This window comes from Phyllostomus discolor, chromosome 8 (genome assembly GCF_004126475.2).
Source record: "Phyllostomus discolor isolate MPI-MPIP mPhyDis1 chromosome 8, mPhyDis1.pri.v3, whole genome shotgun sequence".
NCBI lineage: Eukaryota > Metazoa > Chordata > Mammalia > Chiroptera > Phyllostomidae > Phyllostomus > Phyllostomus discolor.
The window spans coordinates 52,966,672-52,986,271 of NC_040910.2; the positions used below are offsets into that span (position 1 = coordinate 52,966,672).

Sequence of the window (19,600 nt, forward strand, 5' to 3'; positions counted from 1 at the left end):
TGCTGTCATTTTACTACACATTTTTTAAGATCTTCTTTTCTTAGATAAGTCCCTTTAACATTTCATAAAATAAGGGCTTGGTAATGATGAACTCCTTTAACTTGACCTTATCTGAGAAGCACTTTATCTGCCCTTCCATTCTAAATGAAAGCTTTGCTGGATAGAGCAACCTGGGATGTAGGTCCTTGTCTTTCATGAATTGGAATATTTCTTTTCAGCCCCTTCTTGCCTGTAAGGTCTCTTTTGAGAAATCAGCTGACAGTTTGATGGGAACTCCTTTGTAGGTTACTGTCCCCTTATTTCTTGCTGCTTCTAGGATTCTCTCCTTCATTTTTACCTTGGCTAATGTAATTATGATGTGCCTTGGTGTTTCTTCTTGGGTCCAACTTCTTTGGGACTCTCTGAGCTTCTTGGATTTCCTGGAAGTCTATTTCTTTTGCCAGAATGGGGAAGTTCTCCTTTATTATTTTTTCAAATACATGTTCAACCTGTTGCTTTTCCCCTTCCCCTTCTGGTACCCCTATTATTCGGATGTTGGAACATTTAAAGATGTCCTGGAGGTTCCTAAGCTTCTCCTCATTTTTTAAAATTCTTATTTCTTCATTCTTTCCTGCTTGTTTTTTTTTTCTTCCTTCTGGTCCACTCTATTGTTTTGAGTCCCAGTTTCCTTCCCTTCACTATTGGTTCTCCATGCATCTTCCTTCATCTCTTTTATGGTAACCTGCATTTGTTCATCTAATTTGTGCCCCAAATCAACCAATTCTGTGAGCTTCCTGATCACCAGTGTTTTGAACTGTGCATCTGATAGATTGGCTATCTCTTAGTCGCTCAAAAGGATGAGTCCTGGGGGATTGAGCTGTTCTTCTGTTGGAGACATGTCTGTCTTTCTCTCTCCACACCCCCGCCCTGGGTCTGGTCACTCTTGTTACAGTGAGGGGCGGAGCCTTAGGTGTTCACCAGGGCTGGGAACCCCAGTCGCTAGATTGTGACGTTGTATGTGCAGGTGGGGGCAGGGGTGGGAGGGAACAATGGTGGTAGCTCCGCTCTCCTGGGGCCCCAGTACCCCCCTGGGATCCTGGGTTGCGCGCTCTGCTCTGGTCCACAATTGCCGCCTCACCTGGTCCACCAACCGCCGCTTGCGTACTCAGGGTCCACCGCTGCAATCTTGAGTGCCCCAGATGGCTTTTGTGCTCAGTTGCCTTATTCACCCAGTTCTCCCCAATCTCCGTGCGCCACGACCCGCGCCTGCTCCTCCTCTCCGCCCCTCCTACCGGTCTGGATGAACGGGTCTACTTCAACTTCTTTGCTGTTAGACTTCCATTCAGATAAATTCTCTGTCAGTTCTGGGTGTTATTCTGCCTCTAAATTGTTGTTGTTCTAATCTTGGTTGTGCGTGGAGTTATGGTGCATCCACCTATGCCTCCATTTTGCCGGAAGTCCCAGTTTATAAAATCTTGATTAAAAAGTAATGTTTAGTGATCTACTAAAGAAAATAAAAACCTTCATCCAAAATGGCACCTCAAGACCCGTGTCAAGGGTGGGAGGAGAATCTAAATGATGGTGACAGTATTTATGTAAATGGTAATCATTGTATTTTCTGAGTGCTCAATAAGTACTATTTGGGGGCACTTGCTATGTGCTAGACACTGTTTCAAATGCTTTACATGGAACTTGCTTAATGCTCATGACCCCTCTAGGAGGTAGGGCCTATTATTTATCTCTGCTTCCTAGAGATATTTTCCTAGGTAAAAAAACCCAAAAAACCCTAATGTGTGAAGATATCAGACACTTGGCTCAAGGCTGCCAAGCCTTGGAGAAATGAGGATTTGAACTCAGTTCATAGAAACCCCAGGTCTACATTTTGAAACATTATACTGTAGTATAATATATAGCCTCTGTGTATAAAGAGACATAGATTAAGATGAGGCTGAAGGATCTTAATGAAATAAATGTAGTCTCTTTCCTTGGCTAGATCAGACAAAAGCAAGTGCAACACATTTTTGGCTTCAGTGTGATATCTTTTGTAGTGTTCGTTACCTGTCCTGTGTATACCTGAACTTGGGAAATTGCAGTTTGGAGCTAGAAATGAACGATACTGAGAAAAATGTCCCCAGTTGAATTTAAAATATGGGGAAATCCATCCATCCAATTATGAGCCACTAATTAATCTGCTTATAAATCCACTCATTAAAAAAATATACTACCTGAAAAAACTATACCAGAGGATTCCCCTCCCCTGATTTGCTGAGACTGAATTTGTGACTGTCCTTTAAGACCCAACAAAATGTCATTCATCCATAAACCTTTCTCCATTCCCTTCCTTTTGTTCTCATCCCCTCTACTTGTGATGATGATAACAGCCAACACTTACTGAGCATTATAGCTTATTGGACATGTTGTAAGCACTTTGCTTATTTTATCTCCTTCTAATAGCATTCTGGAAGGTTATTATCATCCTCATTTTACAGAGGAAGAAACTGAACTGATGTATTTTGAGATTAAGTATATCTGACATAATCAGTAAACAGTGGCAGAGCCAGAATTCAAATCCCAGAAGTCTGACCCTAGAGCTGGACCCTCGTCATCACTGAGCTATCTGCATCCCTTGTGACAGTGATTCAATTGTCCCCTCTTTCAACTCTTTCTGAATCATTCCTTTAAAGTATTCAGGGTATGCTGCATACTGGGTGCTGTTTCAGTGCAAATGCATTGGTGAACAAGCAAAGGCACTTCCAGTCTGGTGAAGGGTGAAGGACAAGGTCCTCTAGAGAGTGAGAGCAGCCTCCATGTAGGCCTGTAAGGAGGGGGAGTGAATCCTTTCCAGAACCAACAGCTGGAGGGTAGAGTTCATTAACTGGGAGGGAAGGCAAATCCTGAGGTGGGGAGCTGAGGAGAGTTTAGGCCATACAGCTTTTTCTGAGAGCAGAAAGAATCTGGGTTGCAGTTTTACTCTGAAGGTAATGAGACCTACTAAATGATTTTAAGTAAATTGGGAAAACATTGATTTTAAATAATGTTCATTTACATATTTATGCTTTAGATTAGGGTCAATGAATGACTTCTAAGAAATGAATTGGCCATTAACTTCATGTTCAGAAAGTCTCATTCAAGAAATTTTTAAAGAATAACAATGAAAGACATTGGGGGAAAAACAATAAAATGTAACACTTTATTATTATTTTTATCTCAGAAGGAATTCACCAAAGGTTTCATATTATGCTATGGCATCTTTAATTATAAAAATAAGCAAATAAAATAACTTGCATCTGTCATTACCATGATATGTTCATAACCTTTATATGCACATGGAGCTTAAAAATGTAATTTAACAATAAATAATGACATATACCAGATATGCTCACTGTTTATTCCAGTACTCAGCCAAAAACCTAAATATCATTTAAATTATAAATACATAATGCAAATATAATGGCACAAAAATGTCTAAAGTGCAACCAAATCACGAGAGAAGAATCATGCAAACTGGTCTAGGTCAGCCCGAATCACTCTGTGCAGGGAACACAAGATGAAGCTTGGGAGGTTTGGGGGCATTTGAGGGGTGGGATGGGGAAAGAGAAGCAAAAAACTAGCAACATTGTGAGAACTGCTTCTTTCTGGATGTGTAGATATATGTATTAGAGATACATATATAAATATCACTGTGGGGAGAAAAGGGGGGTTACCACGGTGTGAAGAGGTCACAGCAAAAAAAGAGAATCTTCGGGACTGAAGTAAGAGAGAATTTTGCTAGGAATACTCATGTACTACTTGTCTCATTGGGGTCCTGGTTTCGTGGGTTTGCGAAATGGACACAGCACACACACTTGAAGAGCTTTTCTGGTTGGGAGGAGTCAGCCTTGCCTGGGGCTGGGGGGGTGGAGGAGGAAAGGAGGGAGGGGGAGTGTCAACTTAGAGTACGGTCTACCTGATTTCCAAGAGGCTAAGGCAGTGTCCATGTTTGGGGACCTGGGGATAGGGCAGTTCTGAGTATAAAAATGCTCTTAACAATCTGATGTCAGCACGCTTAGAGGCTGTGTGGGGACAAAGGCAGCAATGCTTGTGCTGCTGCTGCTGGGTCTGCTGCAGTCGCTCTTGGTCCTTGAGCAGCACGGAACTGGTTTTAAAGGCTTTATGGTAAAGTTGTATTGCTTTTCATTTTTCTGGATATGTGCCCTCCCTCCTCCCACCAGGATCCCTATCACTCGATTTGATCAAATCTTGAGTTTAGCCTAGTGAGAGTCAAGCACCAATAGTTTCTACCTAAGCGAGTTTGGAGTGGCCCTACAGTCCTATCCCTGCTCCCTCCTCCTCTGTCAACATTGACCTTGGTGGGCAGTGACGCTCATAATGGACTGTTGGGTTCAAGGACAGTGACCCTGAGAAACTACTGTTGTTCATAGATAGGTTAATCACTTGGCTTTGGTGGTCGCCATCTTGTAAACATCACGGCAGAAATGATCCAACCACCAGCTCATTTTTCCCCCTTCCTTCCTTCCTTCCTTCCTTCCTTCCTTCCTTCCTTCCTTCCTTCCTTCCTTCCTTCCTTTTTCCTTCCTCCTTCCTTCCTCCCTCTCTCTCCCCTTCCTTCCTTCCTTCCTTCCTTCCTTCCTTCCTTCCTTCCTTCCTTCCTTCCTTCCTTCCTTCCTTCCTCTTTCTTTCTCTTTTCCTTTTGTAATCCTATAGAGATGGCCAGGCTGCCAGGACTACTTTGGCAGGCAGCGTGCTACAGGACAAAAATGTAAGAGAAGTCTATTAAGGCTGGACAGCCCAGGGTTATTTTTACCCCCTCAGCCCCAAGTCCCCCAAACTAAAGACCCAAAGGCTCCTTGACTCATTCCTGTTCGGTTTTTGGAAAGTCTCCCACCCGATCATCAGTTTGCCAGAGCATCAGGCACTGATGAAAGGTGGCGAGTCAAGAACTGCCACGTCCCAAGGTATAGTAGGCCTTATTGCACTCTTAGTGGTCCAAGCCAAAGGGATGCACTTTTTGGTTCCTGTCATTCCCAGTTGGATGTGACAGAGCTGTTTCAGGATAGGCCTAAGTCAAGAGTAGCCTCTGGGTTGAGGTGGGCTGGGAGATTAACATCTTACCTGGGGTCCTTCAGATAAACCTGTGGGTTTTTCCTATCTCATACAGGCCCATCTTAAGTTTTGATGTTGACTAAAACTACTTCTACCCCCTTAGTTATAAAAAAGGCCACAAGGAGCATTTATTATGTGGATATCTGGAAGTGAGATAGTTATTCCATTCCCAGGAAAAGAAAAATAAAGCTAAGTTACAAAACTAAATCTATATGCAATAAAGTTATTATATACTGCTTTGTTTAAGCAGAGTCCTCTGGAAATTTATGTACAGTACATTAGTTTTCAGCTATTTATATTCCACAGTTAGACCTTAAGATTCTCTGGTTTTAAGACAATTGTTAAAGATACTTTTAAAGCTCTGAGCAGTTACAGTACATAAAGATGTTAGCTTTTTGTTTTTCATTAGATGCAAGAAGAGGCAGGCTCAAAGCCTGTGGGGAGGGCCAGGCTTGAGCAATTTGGTAAATGTGTCGGAAAGGAAATTAGACATTGGAGGATCAAGACCATTAAGACACTAGCTCATGAGAGATCAAGAATTCAAACATGACATTCATATTCGTCCATGGCCAGCACAGATTCATAACACGAATTCCATTTAACATCTTTATGAGCATTTAAGACATGCATTTAAATTAAGTTGCTTCTTATCAGCTAACTCTACTGGGGCAACCATTCTAAAGGGCTCCACATCTTCAAATTACAATGACTGGGGAATTACATGAATGTTGTGTGTTTGAGAGTAGTTTTGAGGGGAGCTGGGAAAAAACATGGTAGAGGAAAGGAATCAAAGAGGGTCTTTCCTCCTGAGGAGAGGCAGAGAGATCACACAGAATTCTGTTTGTGGGAATGCTGCCGTGGCGGAATGTTGGGTTATTGGTGACAGAAGCCTAGTTTCATGCAATTTTCTTTAAGGGGGCTAGAAAATAGGAACTACTTTAAAAAAAATCAAAGCAGGCACAGTACACTCAAAGTTGGTGTGTGAACACCCTTCAATGATGCTAGTTTGGTGAGGTTGTGCACACCTCTCCCGGGTTATGCACTCTCATGAGAGGTGCGTTTGGTGTGGGAGGGAGAGGCCACCTCACCTCGGAGGTTCCTGAGGAGGACTTTCAGCTTCTGGGGCTCACTGGTGCGCCTCCTGTTGAAGTCAGCTCGTGGTTGTGTTTGGGCACAGTGATCCGTCTGCAGGATTTGAAAGAGGCTGGCCATGTTGGGCCCGATCTTCTCCATCAGGCTGTCTCTGATTGTGCTGACAGTATCCCCATCGCACTCCAGGAGGCTGCGCACGAGTCTGTTGTAGTATCTGCAGTGGGGAAGAGAAAACGGGACACATCATCAGTGAGAACAGGTGGGACCAGGCTTGCATGGGGCTCCAGCCGATGCCATCCCAAATGGCTAGACCCGGTGGATCCAAATAGATAGCAGATGGCTTCCGATCTTTGTGCCATCTTCTTAATGTGAGTGCTTCGTGGATTCACCACACAGTGCAAGACAGGTATATCTCCATGTTTAGGGTTCAGGGACTTGACTTTGGATAGTAGGCTTTCGGCAATGTATAAAAGCTTTAGAAACAGAATTATAAAGCTAGATGGGAGTGGATCATTTAGTGACTATCTCATTATCTCATTTTGTAGGCAGGACAGCTGAAGTGACTTTCGAAGATCACACACTGGGTGAGTGGTAGAAGCAGGACTTAAGTCAGCTATCATGAGCTGAGCCCCACACTCAACACATATTAATAGTCATGAAACACCCCTTCACCTTTCTCACTCAGCCCTGTGGCCCCCCTCCCCTCCGACAGCTGTCAGTCTCTTTATCTATGAATCTGTTTCAATTTTGTTAGTTTATTTTGTTCTATATGAGTAAGATTATATGGTATTTGTCTTTCTTTGACTGGCTTATTTTACTTAGAATCATGGTCTCTAGGTCCACCCATGCTGTTGCAAAAGTGAAGGGATTAAGGAAAAAAAACTCAACCAAGCAAACAAAATAACATCATAGACATAGATAACAGCATGGTGATACCAGAGGAGAAGGGGGTTGGGGGAAGATAGAAGAGGGTAAAGGGAAGATAAATGGTAATGGAAGGAGACTGGACTTGGGGTGATGAACACACAATACAGTATGCAAGTGATGTATTATAAAATTGTACACCAGAAACCTATGTAGTTTTATTAACCAATGTCACTCCAATAAATCTAATAAAAATAAAATAAAAATAAAAAAGTTATTACACATAAATTTGTGGTTATTTTGATGCCTCTTTGCAATTTTCCCATTTCTTGGCATGTGTTCAGGTATATGGGCATATGAGTACATATTCAGACTGAACTTCTATCTTTAAAGGAATCTCCTGTCTTTAGTGTTAAAATTCTTGAAGGTATATTATAGTGAGAGGGCCAAATCCCAGGCAATGAGGACATGTAAATGGAAAGATCAGTGGTTGTTAATGGTTCGTGCTTCAATAATTCCAGGAAGCCTTCTCTCACCAGTTTAGCTTCAACTGGCCTCTTCCCTTTTTTTTTTTTTTTTTTGACATTTTTTAGATATTTGGTTAGCATCACACAGGTCGGCGTTTGATGTATTTGTTTTCCTGATCAGGCTCTAACCTTATTGAAAGCAGGGCTTGGGTCCTTGTTCTTTGTATTCCTCTTGAGCCAGCATCATAGGGCAATACTGCCCATTCACTGTTGATTTGTTGATTTAATTTTGTGGCCACAGAGGCAATGAAGTTTTAAAAATATAACTCTCTCCCATAAGGCGTGATTGCCACAAGAAAAATTATCTGTAGGTCTGGTAAGTTTTACCTCAAATCCTGTGCTGGGTATAAATTACCTTCATCTTTGGTGCAAGTTCTTCAGGCATCCCAACCACTGCAGCTACATGTTGTGGCTCAGAAAGAGTTATACTGTCTAATATTTACAACATATAAATGATTCATCCTGTGCTTTGGAAAGACAGTCCAGGTATGTTCAAATTTGAGTAGGGATGTGTTTGCTCCATTTTGAGGTGGTTGTCAAAACCCATTAGGTCCACGTCCACTAATAAGAGACTGTCCTGATGACAGGTATTTGCAGAGTGTCTGTGGAGAGACCCTTTCCTCAGAGGAAACTGAGGGTCACTGGGGCCATAAGATCTTCTGTGAAGAGAAAGCTATTTATTTTTATGTCACCTCATGGAATATAGAATCAAGCATCTTTCCAGAATAACTTAACCCCCCAGAGAGGCCCTTTCAAGGATGAGCAGTAAATAGTGTGGAATATGGGTAATGAAGCAAAGCGGTCACCCTTCTGTGAGTGAGCAGAATGAATTTGGGGATCAAAAGAGAAGTGCCCTGTCTGGGTCTCAGACAGAGTCCTGGCCCCATCCTTCCCATGCAGAGGGGTTATATGCAGCTGTTTTTCAAATTGGGATTCTCTGGCACAGGAACACATTTTCCAGCCCTTTGGAACTATATAGAGCACATGAGTCAAAGCAGATCTCACTTGGATGGGGAAGTGGGTAGAAAAATGGTTTTGGAAAAACTGAGGATGAGCTACTTTGTACCAATAGCTTCAGAAGTCTGCATACACATATAGATCCCCAGGCATCTCCTTGTTTGTGGGCTCTGCTAGGTCATGGGTCCCCTGGACCTCTGTGTCCAGTTCACAGGGTGATTATATCCTAGAGAATGAGGTTTCTGAACCTTGCTTTCCTGCCCCCCAGTATGGACTTTATGACTCAGAAGTTAAACCTTCCACTTCGAAAAAGAACTATTCACACCAGATGACCTCCCAAATGGGCTGGAGTAGATGGTCTTTCCTTAGATCAACATGGCAAGCTCTTGTCTGGCTGAAGAAGTCTGACTCCAGGAAGAAAATGCAGCTTCTGTAGCTGGACTGGCCTGTTGGAGGCCAGCTGAGTTGCTCTGGCCCCACTTTGTCAAACCTACTCTCCCTCTCTGAGGGTTTTTGCCTTTCCTGTTGCTTTCTCTGCTAGCCTAGGTGGAACATCTGCACTTGGTGTTTCTTGACAATGGCCTTTGCTGGCCTGATTACCCTTAGTGACTCCCCCCAAATCTACCCTTATCTCCTCTCATGGAGCTTTATTAACACAATGAGGGCAGGTTAAGGAAGCTCCCTGGAGTAGAAGATGCTCATGGCTCCATCAGCAGTTCCTCCAAGTGTGGGGAATAATCTGTCAGACTTTCCATTTGCCAGAGCAGGCTGTAGGTTTACCCTGGGCATCTCTATTAAGAGCTAGCATCAAGCATTGACCTCTGGGATTGTGTGAGTAAATGAGATAGACCTTTCCTATCTATAAACACTAAGTGAGAGTAGTGAAGATATTGTGTCTGCAGTAAAAGTTGCCTTAGCAATTGCCATATATTTAGTGAGCACTGTCTTTTACCAAGTAAGCTGTGTCTTCTCTTTGAGGAGAGAATGTACACAAATCTAATTGTTGCTCACCCCGGGCACATTTATTCAATTCTGCTTGGTATTCTATTTTTGGACTGTGGATGTAGCCTGGCTGCCATTTTTGAAGTAGAAATCAAATAGCTTGGCTTAAGGCCATGTTAGTTCTAGGCCCAACTCTGTCACTTACCAGCTGTGTGACCTTCAGCAGGTCACTCCCCTCTCTGGGCCTCTGTTCTTTAATCAGTAAAATGAGGCAGTTAGTCTAGATAACCTCTATGGTCATCTTTAGCTGTGACATCCTATGTCTCTAGTGATTTGACATATATGCTCCTTCTTAATTTAACGAAAAAGACAAATAAGCAATAAACCAAACCATTAAAAAACAAACAAACAAAGAAACAGTGAAGCTCTGTCTTAGGCCCATCCTTTGCAGGAAGAGTTAGAACTATTTAAGATTTCTTTCCTCATCTTTATGGGGGGTGGGGTGGGGTCTGCTGCAAAGACCTGGCAGGCTAAGTGTTTGGGCCACCCTGCCTAGAGGGACTTTTAAAAGCATGTTTCTTCCTTCCTACTTTAAAAATTCCATCGCTAACTTTTTTTTCTTGTGAAAGAATAAGATCAGATATTCTCCATAGCTACTGTTTCAGCCATGCTTACCCAAATACACACATACTGCCTAGGAACGTTCTGTGTGAGGTTTATAAATAGTCCTTTGTTTCCCTTGATCAATATTATTCTTCTGTTTCCTGTTCCCTATCCGTGCCCTAGAGAGCTGGAAGCTTTGTCAGTTTTCCCACTCTGGATGTGGATTGGTCTAACTCTTCCCAAGTCTCCCACTGTTCAACCTGCCTGATCAATTTTGCCTGCTTTCCTCCTGGTTGGAAGTGTCGTTTGCAAATTCAGCCAGGGGACACTCCAGCTATGCTTTCTCTTCTCAGTACATTTTGCTCATGGAAAACTTCCCTGTTCTGGCTTCTGGTCCAGTCACAGGCTTTTGGATTCTCCCAGGCCCAAGTCTCAGGCTAGATAAGTCACAGGAAAGTGGAATGAACCTGTAACTACTTCCTTTTGCAGTTCAGTGCCAGTTGGCGTGCGTTGGCGTGTATCTGTGGTGGGACAGAGGCTGGGAAAGCAGGATGTTTCAGGAGGGCGAGGAGCTTAAATAGAGCAAATCAAGCCCAGAATGGAACCGGAAATCTCTCCAGTTCTCAGCAGGAATAATATTAGCCCATGGAAGTGAAATAATTGGAGAAAGGTAAAAGTTGCATGGAAGGTTCTGGTTTCCCAGGGGGTGGCCACTTTTCCCCACTTTCCTAATATTTGTGATTCCCCTAAGATTACAGTAAGAGATAACAAGACTCCTTGTGACCATTTTCTAAAGGTGATGAGAAGACACTTATTGAAAATAATAATGGCCTGACTAAAATGAGTACTAGCCTCTTCTTAGACAGGCAGGATCACCAGTCCAGAGTCTGAGTCATCCTTTCTAAAAGACCTCTCCCTTCATGATGGAAGATGCCGCCTCAGTTAAAACAGAGAGGTTAGTACCACCTCAAAATGGCTTTCATGCCATATTATAGATCATGAATTGTCACCAGATCTTTAATGATCTAAGCTTGTAATAATGGCTCTGCTAACATACCCCTGTCCCCCAGCTACTACACAAATAACATCCCTTCTCTGTAGCCCCACATCAGACTAAGAATTCTGTATTTCTCTTCTTTATGGTGAAAGGTGTCTCCAGCAATTAACCAGGTTCTTTTTTCTCCCCAGATGTAATAAGAATCTTCTTAGGAGAATTTTAAGACCAAGGTCAATATAAAGAGACAGGCCACTTGAGATAAATGCTAGATTTGATTTTGTTTTGAGGAAATCAGTTAGGACCCATGACAGAGTGGCTTCCAAGGACTGAACAAACAATGTTTGTAAACTGACACCAGATTCTAAAGAGTACTGACTGAGTGAATCAGACATTTTACAAAGTTTCAGTGTCGGGGGCTTAAACTTTCCCCAAGGAGGAGCTACTTTTCTCATCTTGTAGGTGCCTTTCCGTACATGCCTAAACCACTAGGAAGCCCCTGAAGGACCAGGCTGTGGCCACTTTCTGAACAAGGTTGGCGGAACATGGCTAGGAAATTAATCAGGGTCAGTCTGCATTAGCTCTCAGGTGGTCGGAGTAACACAAACAAGACTGGTCTTTGTGAATACGTGCGGATTTGGTTGGAGAGTCAAAGAATCATAGTGCTTCGGGACTGGGAGTCAAATTTTAATTCAGGGTCAGGAGCATCACCGCAAGCTGAACTTGACTGCTGGCTGGCACTGCCCCTGCTATACCTTCACACTAGCCCCATCACCACTTCTGTTAACTTGGTCACAGATGGGGAAGCCCAGGTATTGCTGGGAGCCTTTCAAGGTGATGCGATGAGGTTGTCAGCCATCACCTGTGCTAGGTGTTTACTCTGGGCTGGTGAGGACAGTGGGTTAGGGCCACAGAAAAACATGATGCTGGGGTAATACCAGCACAGTAGCTTTGGGTGGCATTAGAATATTAGGATGAGCATGTGATCAGGGCAGTCAGCAGAATGTCATCACAGGAAATCTAGGTCTAGAGAAATGGGATGTAACCCTGGCTTGGAAGGGAACATGGTTGTCGTCCAGTTCAGCCACTTCACCCGGGAAGCAGCAGTCCCGAGAAGGGGTGGCTTGCTCTGGGCCACCTAATGAAATAAATGCCTGGCTGAGCTTGGGGCAGACTCAAAATATGTGCAGCTTTAAAAGACTGCATTATGACATTTGACCAGGGTTTTTATAATGGCCAATTGTACTGTGCACAGTCATTCAGCCAAATTTGATGTCTCAAAAGCTTGTTTCCATAAACTTCATAATTCCCTTCAGGCTCATGACAAAAAACTGACCATGAAAATGTATGCAGGGATGCTGCAGATGAAGCTTTCTATTAGCTGCATGGGAAGACTTTTCCTATAACAGAGAAAAAAATAAACCCAGCCTGCTTGAGCTGTCACAACCAATCACAAACACATTTTTCCTGCAAAAGCTGGGAAGGCTGCAAGCTAAAATAAGAGCATGACTGTGGCAATTGAACCCCCCTCCTGTGTCTGGCTCTGCCAGCCAGCCACTCCCTCCTCCACCCTCACTGCAAAAAGTGGACTCATTTCATACCTGTTGGAGAAGTGATTGGGCAGCTGGACGACTTCTGTGATGGCCTCGGGGTTCTGCTTGGCGATGCTGCACACGTTCAGCTTGGTGTAGCACTCCTCCTGCACCTCGGCAATCATCCTCTGGAAAATGGAGCACCTCCGGATGGCAAGGAAGACCTTGGCGGTGACACCGTTGGCGATGCACTTCAAGCTCTCTTTGACAAATGCTTTTCCCTGCCAAGGAAAGGGGTAGAAGGAAAAGCTTTAGCTCAAGCTGACGACAGAGGACAGGGCATACAATGTGTGGAACTTAAGGGGGCTCTTGGCACTGTACTATGGCCATCTGCATGTCCTTCCAATGAGAAAACTGTATGCATGGCCAGGATAAAAAATGTCCCTACTCCCTGAGACTACCTTGAGAGTGGAGTTCCATTGCAATGAAATGAGACAAGAGAGAAAAAAGAAAGAAACCATAAACAACCACCCTGCAGCTTAAAAATAGCCATGATATGTCTTTGTACTCTTGGGATTCAGACTTTGATAACTCAAACCATAAGCTGGTATGCTAGGTCATATAGCTTCTTTGTTAGAAGAACGTTTTTATTTCCTCTTGAAGAGGCAAAGGTTTTCTGCTCATCATCCCTCCCTTGTCAGACAGCCTGTCAGCATGTTACAACTGGGTCTTAGGGTGGTTGGGTGGGGGTCTTATACACAACATGTATCCAGGCCTAAAGTGTGTATGTGTGTGTGTGTGTGTGTGTGTGTATACACACTGGAGATGAGGATTTGGAGTGGAGAGGCTAAGAGGGAGGGCTGGTTCCCTAAAAGACTGGTTCCTAAGAACAATAGTCTAACACATTGTTAAAGACTAGGAGCCAGTGGGAGTAAAAGGTCAAGGTCTTATTACCTGAGTGTCAAATTTAGCAGCGCTGTACAAGAAGGATTTACAGATGTCATACATCCCATCTGTGTCACAGGTGGAGTTTTCCAGGCATGCGAAAGCCCCACAGCCAACCTGCAGCGCACTGTTGAGGCAGCGGACCACTTCAGCTGAAAGAGACAAGGCCATCCGATCTGGGTCAGACAGTGAGGTGGTCCCAAGGGGATGAGCTGGTCTGCTGGAAAAACTCAAGGACACGGGGTCAGGAGAACTTATTGTAGATGTTGGTGATGGGGCCAGGAAATAGACCCATTCAGAGCAGGGAGGCGGGAAGGGTGAGAAAGGGTGGGGCAGGCAGATGCCTCTGGCTTGGAAGAGCCAGGGCACATGTGGGAGAGGGAATATGCTTTCCCTCTGAGACACACGCTCTTGTCTCACCACGGCCACCCGGTTTGGGTGGCTGGAGAGGAAGGCTGGACTGGGCATGCACAGAGCTGGGAGCAGCTCTGCAGAGCTAGGGGGCACCGCTTAGAGCCTGAACGCATGGGAGGCAGGAGAGGTGGCTGGTGGTTCAGGGTGAGGAGGTAGAAAGGCCAGGGAGTCCATTTGGCTCCTGAAAAGGCACTCCAGAGTAATAAGGATGGAATTTTAGTCTAAATGGCAGAGAAGAATTTGCCAGGAGTCCTTTCTGAATTAGGGCTTTTAACTTACCTTGATATTGGCAGAAAGGAATCTGATCCGTTCTTGTTTCACCCCAACCCCCCACCACAGGACAGTGCTTAGAGGTATATATAATGTCTCTCATGGTAAAAGCCAGTTTTTTTTTTTTAAGAAAAGAGAAACACAGGTGTGGAATAAAAAGGCCAAGGCACCCCTTGTGCAAGACTGGAAGAAAACCGCAAAGAACTTGCATGAGGCTTTCTACATTCTGGATAAGATCCCATAAAAGTAATTTCTCTCCTACAGAAGAGGGGTGTTCTGGCAGGCAGCTCTGCAAGAAATGATCTGCGGCCTTCATACCGTAGGATTCTCCTCCGAGATCAAAAGCATGGTTCAGTTAGGCTCCCCCTCCCCCTCCCACCACCCGCAGCCTCTGGGATGTTACAAGTCATTTCCCTAATTATATATTTCTACGGGTTCAAATTATAACTTTGCTTTAAGCAGTTTTAATATGCATTGGGGTTCCTATTGTTTTAGGCAAGCTCAAATTGTGAATCACTGCATCTCTATAGCAACTAAGTACAAAAGGAAGTGAAGCAAAGCCCTTCTCTCGGCAGGGACCTGCTCTTGCGAGGGGAGCGTCGTTTGTAGCGTTTGGACACCTGCGATCCCATATTTGCTGACAGTTGGGGGAGCGAAGGCAGCAATAGATGAGCAGCAAGGCGGAGGAGCAAAGTCACAAGGCAGAAGTGTCAATGCCGGCGTCCTAAGGACGCTTTTCCTTGCAAGGCCAACCTTACACACAATTGACTGCTTCAGGAGTTGGGGCAGAGTGAGACCTTCCCCTTGAAGAAACAGCTGCTACGTTTCACAAATAGCCCTTTTCAAGAGGCTCGCTGGCCATGGGCTGCACGAACGACTGAATGGAGCCCAAGGGAGAGCCGGGAGGAAGAGAAGGAGCAGTGTTGGGGGTGGGATGTGTAGGGTTTTCTCTGAATCTGCTCTGGGCTTGTCAGACTTGAGGCTCTGGTTCCATAAATCAGCCTGCAGGGGGAGCTTTCGGTGTGTTCTCTGAAGGGGTGGGGAAGTCAAGTTATAGGGTCTCATGGGTGAAGAAAGAGGGGCATGAACCAAATCATGTCTCACCTTAAGATCAGCTTCAGCTTCTGGAAAGTATAGAGAGCGCTTTGAAGCATGCCAACATTCAAGCCTTTCCCCGCCCCCTCCCCCCCAAGAGGGTACGTGCCAGATTTCAGGCAATCAGGCTAGGCTTATGCAATGAAATACCCTCAGCACAGCGCCCAGCTTCTTCGTTAGTTAGTTGCGTGCAATTTATTAAACAAAGGAGCTCCACTTCCTAAGGCTATTGGATTACACCGGCAGTTTATTGCCATCAGGCATGAAGCACATTTATTATCAAGATCAGCAGTCACAGACACAGTTGCAAAAGCGAGAGGCAAATGAGGACAGCTCTTTGGGGGAGAAACCGGTCCTGGGTTTGCCGCTTACCTGAGTTCTGAGCTGCCACTCGGGATTTCCTGGAGCTCACAGAATCATTCTGCTCCGCCTCACGGGTTGCAGAAGCACTGATCACCAGCACCAGAAGCACTGCTGAGTTTTGGAGCATTCTCTGAGAAGTTTCCGCTAAGTTGTTGGGTTTTTTTTTTTCTCCCCCCCTTTCCTCTTTTCCTCTCCCGGCTTGAGGGAAGATGTGGATCTGGATACGCTGAAAGCCTAGGTGAGGATTTGATGAGGATTTTGGGTTGCTGCTGATGCTGCTCCTGCTGACGCTTCCGCTGCTGCTGTGGCTGCTGCTGTGGCTGCAGTCGCTGCTTCTTGCACCTCTGGCTTTTGCAAACTGGGGGCCCAGGAGCTGCACCCAGGGGTTTTATAAGCCGTTCTTATCGGTCCTTAGGATCAACGACCAATCAGGTCCCTCAACTGGTCTGGCTAGCCAATCGGAGGGCACGCTCATTGGGCTGGAGCTATTTGACTTCTTAGAAATATTTTCCAGCAAATTAAAAGTACCTGCTGCCAATGTTTCATATGTGTGTGTGACTGTATGTGCATAGATGGGTGAAAAAGCTATTTTCACAGAATTAAAGGATAACTTTGTATTGCTTGAACTAAAGGAAAATCATAGGACAATCTCAGCAAGGTGCTTTGGAAATCTATCCATCTTTTTAAAAAAATGAGCTGGGGGATGGGAATGGGCAGCGAGGGCAGGATGGGGAGTGTGCTTTCTGCATTTTCATTCAACCCCGTTATAGTGGTTTTACTCTAATTTTAATAGCACATTCTCTGTGTTGTAATCTACATAGATGTTACCTCGTCATCTTCTCAGCATATACATGGTCACAGGTCTGTGATGTATTTTGGCTGTGTGTGAGAATCCTGAGTTCTCACCCATATCCAGGAGCCCTCAAGGGATACACATGAGTGAAAGGGCCCAGATGAACAGGGACAGCTCTGAGCTGTGACCCCAGCTTCCCTCTTGCTTAGCTCTATGACCCTGGTTCCTTTTACCTTGCTCTGCCTTTGTTTCCAAAGCTGTGAAAAGTCAAGGTTGGGGTCTAGCATTCCTTGGGCCTCTAACACTATGATTCTCTAGTAACACAATGAAACACAACTCTGTCTCTTTAGTCACCAACAGGATTGCAAACTCCAGGACTGTTAGTCATGATAGGTACCCACATGTACACCTACATACACTGCACTCAGCAGGGAGACCTGGCCTGGAAAGAGAATAAATGGTGCTTTCAAACCCAGCAACTCCATAGGTACATTGAAACAATAAGCCAGTCAATGCAAGCCTAAAACCACTGGGGAAACCAGTTCATTTCTTGGGGGTAGGGGTGGGGATGGGGGCAGCAGGACTGGGAGGAATGGGTATGAAAAGTCCAGAATGTGTAGGAGAGAAAACTGATAAGTTCTAAACTTAATGGGGAAATTACAGCGGCATCATGAGGCATGCCTAGCATAGAAGCTCCTATATTCTTACATGTGGGCTGTAGGCAACAGTGAAGCTTGTCTCTAACTTGTGAAGGAGCTAAATAATTCAGGGCAGGATTTGCCAGGGTGGAGAGGTGGATCTTAAGCGCTGGGCGAAGTGAGGGGATTAAGCGAAACAAAAACAAAACAAAACAAAACAAAACAAAACAAAAAAACCTTAAAAATTTTCAGGAGGTAAATGAGAAAGGGCCACTGGGGATTCACACAGACACAGGCAGGATGATCTTTCAAAGAAACAGAGCCAGCCAGCAGTTTCAGGTTAAGTGCTAAAACCTCCCACAAAGGTTGAAGAAAGAGTGCCAACTCTATTAACTACAAACCAAGAATCAGCTCTATATGTGTGTGGGGAGTGGTCTTGCTGAGTGTGTAGCCACCCTTGCAAATAAAGGGACTGTTTGGAAAGAATAAAGAGATAGAAAAAATAGGTAAAGAAAATATCTAAGAAAAAGAAAGAAATGTCCAGTTTCCATGATACAGTCAGTACATTTCAATTTTTATTAATTAACCTGATCACTATTTTTCAAGTACGGTCTAGGCTGAGTGAGTAGACCATATGAGGTCAGTTGAGAGAGTAAAAGAGGAAAGATACAGAGGAAGGAAAAGTAATGGTTCTTGTCATTGAGGTGCTTGCAGTCAAGTCTGGAAGACAGTCAACCTCAGTCCTACTTCCTGGATGTTCAGGGTGTTAAAACCTTGCGTGGTAAGGGAAGGGCATGGTCCACATTGGTTAGAGATGTGGGGAAGGCTTCATGTAAGGGTCTGCAAAGAATGATCAGCAAGGGAACGATGTGAACTGGTGTTGTTTATTGCTTTTTAAGAATTTCGGGAAAAGCCATGATACTTTCGTTTTAAAGAATATAAGAGCTGAATGTTCTCTTCTAGAAAAGGAAGAAGAGGACGGATGCGTGCATTTCCCCCCCAAGGATCTTGGTTTCTGTTCCTCAGCATTCTCTGCTTTCTTCACAGTTCTTCACCATTAAATGCCGTGCTGTTGGTTTCTCTCATTGCACTTGCTCCATGTTGGCCTACTGGCTTAGTGGAGTGATGGAGACTTCCTCCCCGCCATCCACATTCTCTTTCTCTCGTGTTCACAGACAGCACATGGTCCCACAAGTATCAGGATGTTCCCTTGTGCTTTCTCTGATGTTAATTTATCATTCTTCCTTATTTCTTTACCTTTCAGTCGTGTGCCTGGACATTCATTACTGGGTGTGCAAAGTGCCTCCCAGTGACAAACAAATAAGTTGTCATCTGAGGAAATCCAATAGTGGTCAGCTATATTGGTTTGCATATAACTAATGTCAGTGTGTTTGAGAACATCCAAGGACATAGCTGGAGTCTAAGCAGAGACACCCAATGTCAGGTTTCTTCCCAGGAGTTCATGGATATTTGAATGTCCACAGTCATTGAGTTTTGTCTTGAACTTTAATATAGCAATGATAGAAGAGTCTTGGGAACACTGAAGGGGATGTCCAGTTCCCTTGTAACTTCTCCTGGGGGTGGGGTGGGTGTGAGGGAATACCAAGGAGTCTGAATATCAGATTTCAGAGTTCAGATTTTATCCTGCAAGCAACAGGGACCAGTAGGGGTTCCTGAGTAGAAATTGTTAAATGATGTGTTGAGATTATTGTTTAGAGAAATCTTTTGATGATACTTAGGATAGTTTGGAAGAAGAAAAAAATGAAAGTTATAGGAATAGTCAGTAATATCAGTATGTATTGATATTGGGTAACTATGGTAGCAGTGAGAAAGGAAGTGAGGAAAAATAAGAGAGTTATTTTAAATGAAATGGAAATTCTTAATTAACCTAAGGACTCTATTGGAAAAAACCTTTTTCCCAGCTTCATGACAACAGAGATGATGTACATTCCTTCTTCATGTATTGGTTCTGACTTTTAGTTGTCAGGACTCTCTAGCACCTCCATTAGGCAGACACTGTTTGGCCTTCTGTTAAGGTAGCAGACGGGACTGATCAAACAAAAAGCTTGAAGGGGCTTTAGATAGACGAAGAACCCTTCCAACCCTGGTTCTGTGAGTTGGAGGTGCCCCCAGGTGCATGGTGGGAGGGGAGCGGAGCTTGCCACTGCCCTGGAGTAAGGAAAGTGCAAAGAAGTGAGTGGGAGAAGCTGCCAACACCTGAAGCTGGGGTGGGGTGGGGAGGGTGATGCCCTGGCTGTGCCCGTGAAAGGCTGGTACGAGTTCAATGAGAAGATTCAGCCAAAAATCTCCAAGCCTTTGTTTGGCTAGCTTAAGGCTAAGCAGCGAACAGCTCTATGCCTTTTTTGCTTAGAGGAAACCAGGAACGTGGTGTCTAAATATTTCTTTTGCTGTTAACAGAGCACAAGACCCATCTAGGTTGGTCTGATATAGAGACCAAGGTTGGAGTGACATTGTCACTCTTTTTCAGG

General features: G+C 44.4%; 1 protein-coding gene across 1 annotated transcript; it reads right to left on the reverse strand.

The window, feature by feature from the left end:
• Positions 1-4,667: 4,667 nt before the first annotated feature.
• STC1 (stanniocalcin 1) lies at positions 4,668-16,057 on the reverse strand. The gene is made up of 4 exons (XM_028520644.2): positions 15,690-16,057; positions 13,548-13,690; positions 12,663-12,874; positions 4,668-6,388 (listed from the first exon to the last, which is right to left on the reverse strand). Exons 1-4 carry the CDS (start codon positions 15,805-15,807, stop codon positions 6,118-6,120), a joined length of 744 nt encoding a protein of 247 aa, XP_028376445.1. The 5' UTR covers positions 15,808-16,057; the 3' UTR covers positions 4,668-6,117.
• Positions 16,058-19,600: the final 3,543 nt, after the last annotated feature.

Coding starts and splice junctions, on each gene's coding strand:
- STC1 (XM_028520644.2), bottom strand. CDS start 15,807: ATGCTCCAAAACTCAGCAGTGCTTCTGGTGCTGGTGATCAGTGCTTCT. Junction 12,875..13,547: donor CTGCTAAATTTGACACTCAG/GTAATAAGACCT, acceptor TTTCCTTGGCAG/GGAAAAGCATTTGTCAAAGA. Junction 6,389..12,662: donor CCCAATCACTTCTCCAACAG/GTATGAAATGAG, acceptor TCCCCACTGCAG/ATACTACAACAGACTCGTGC.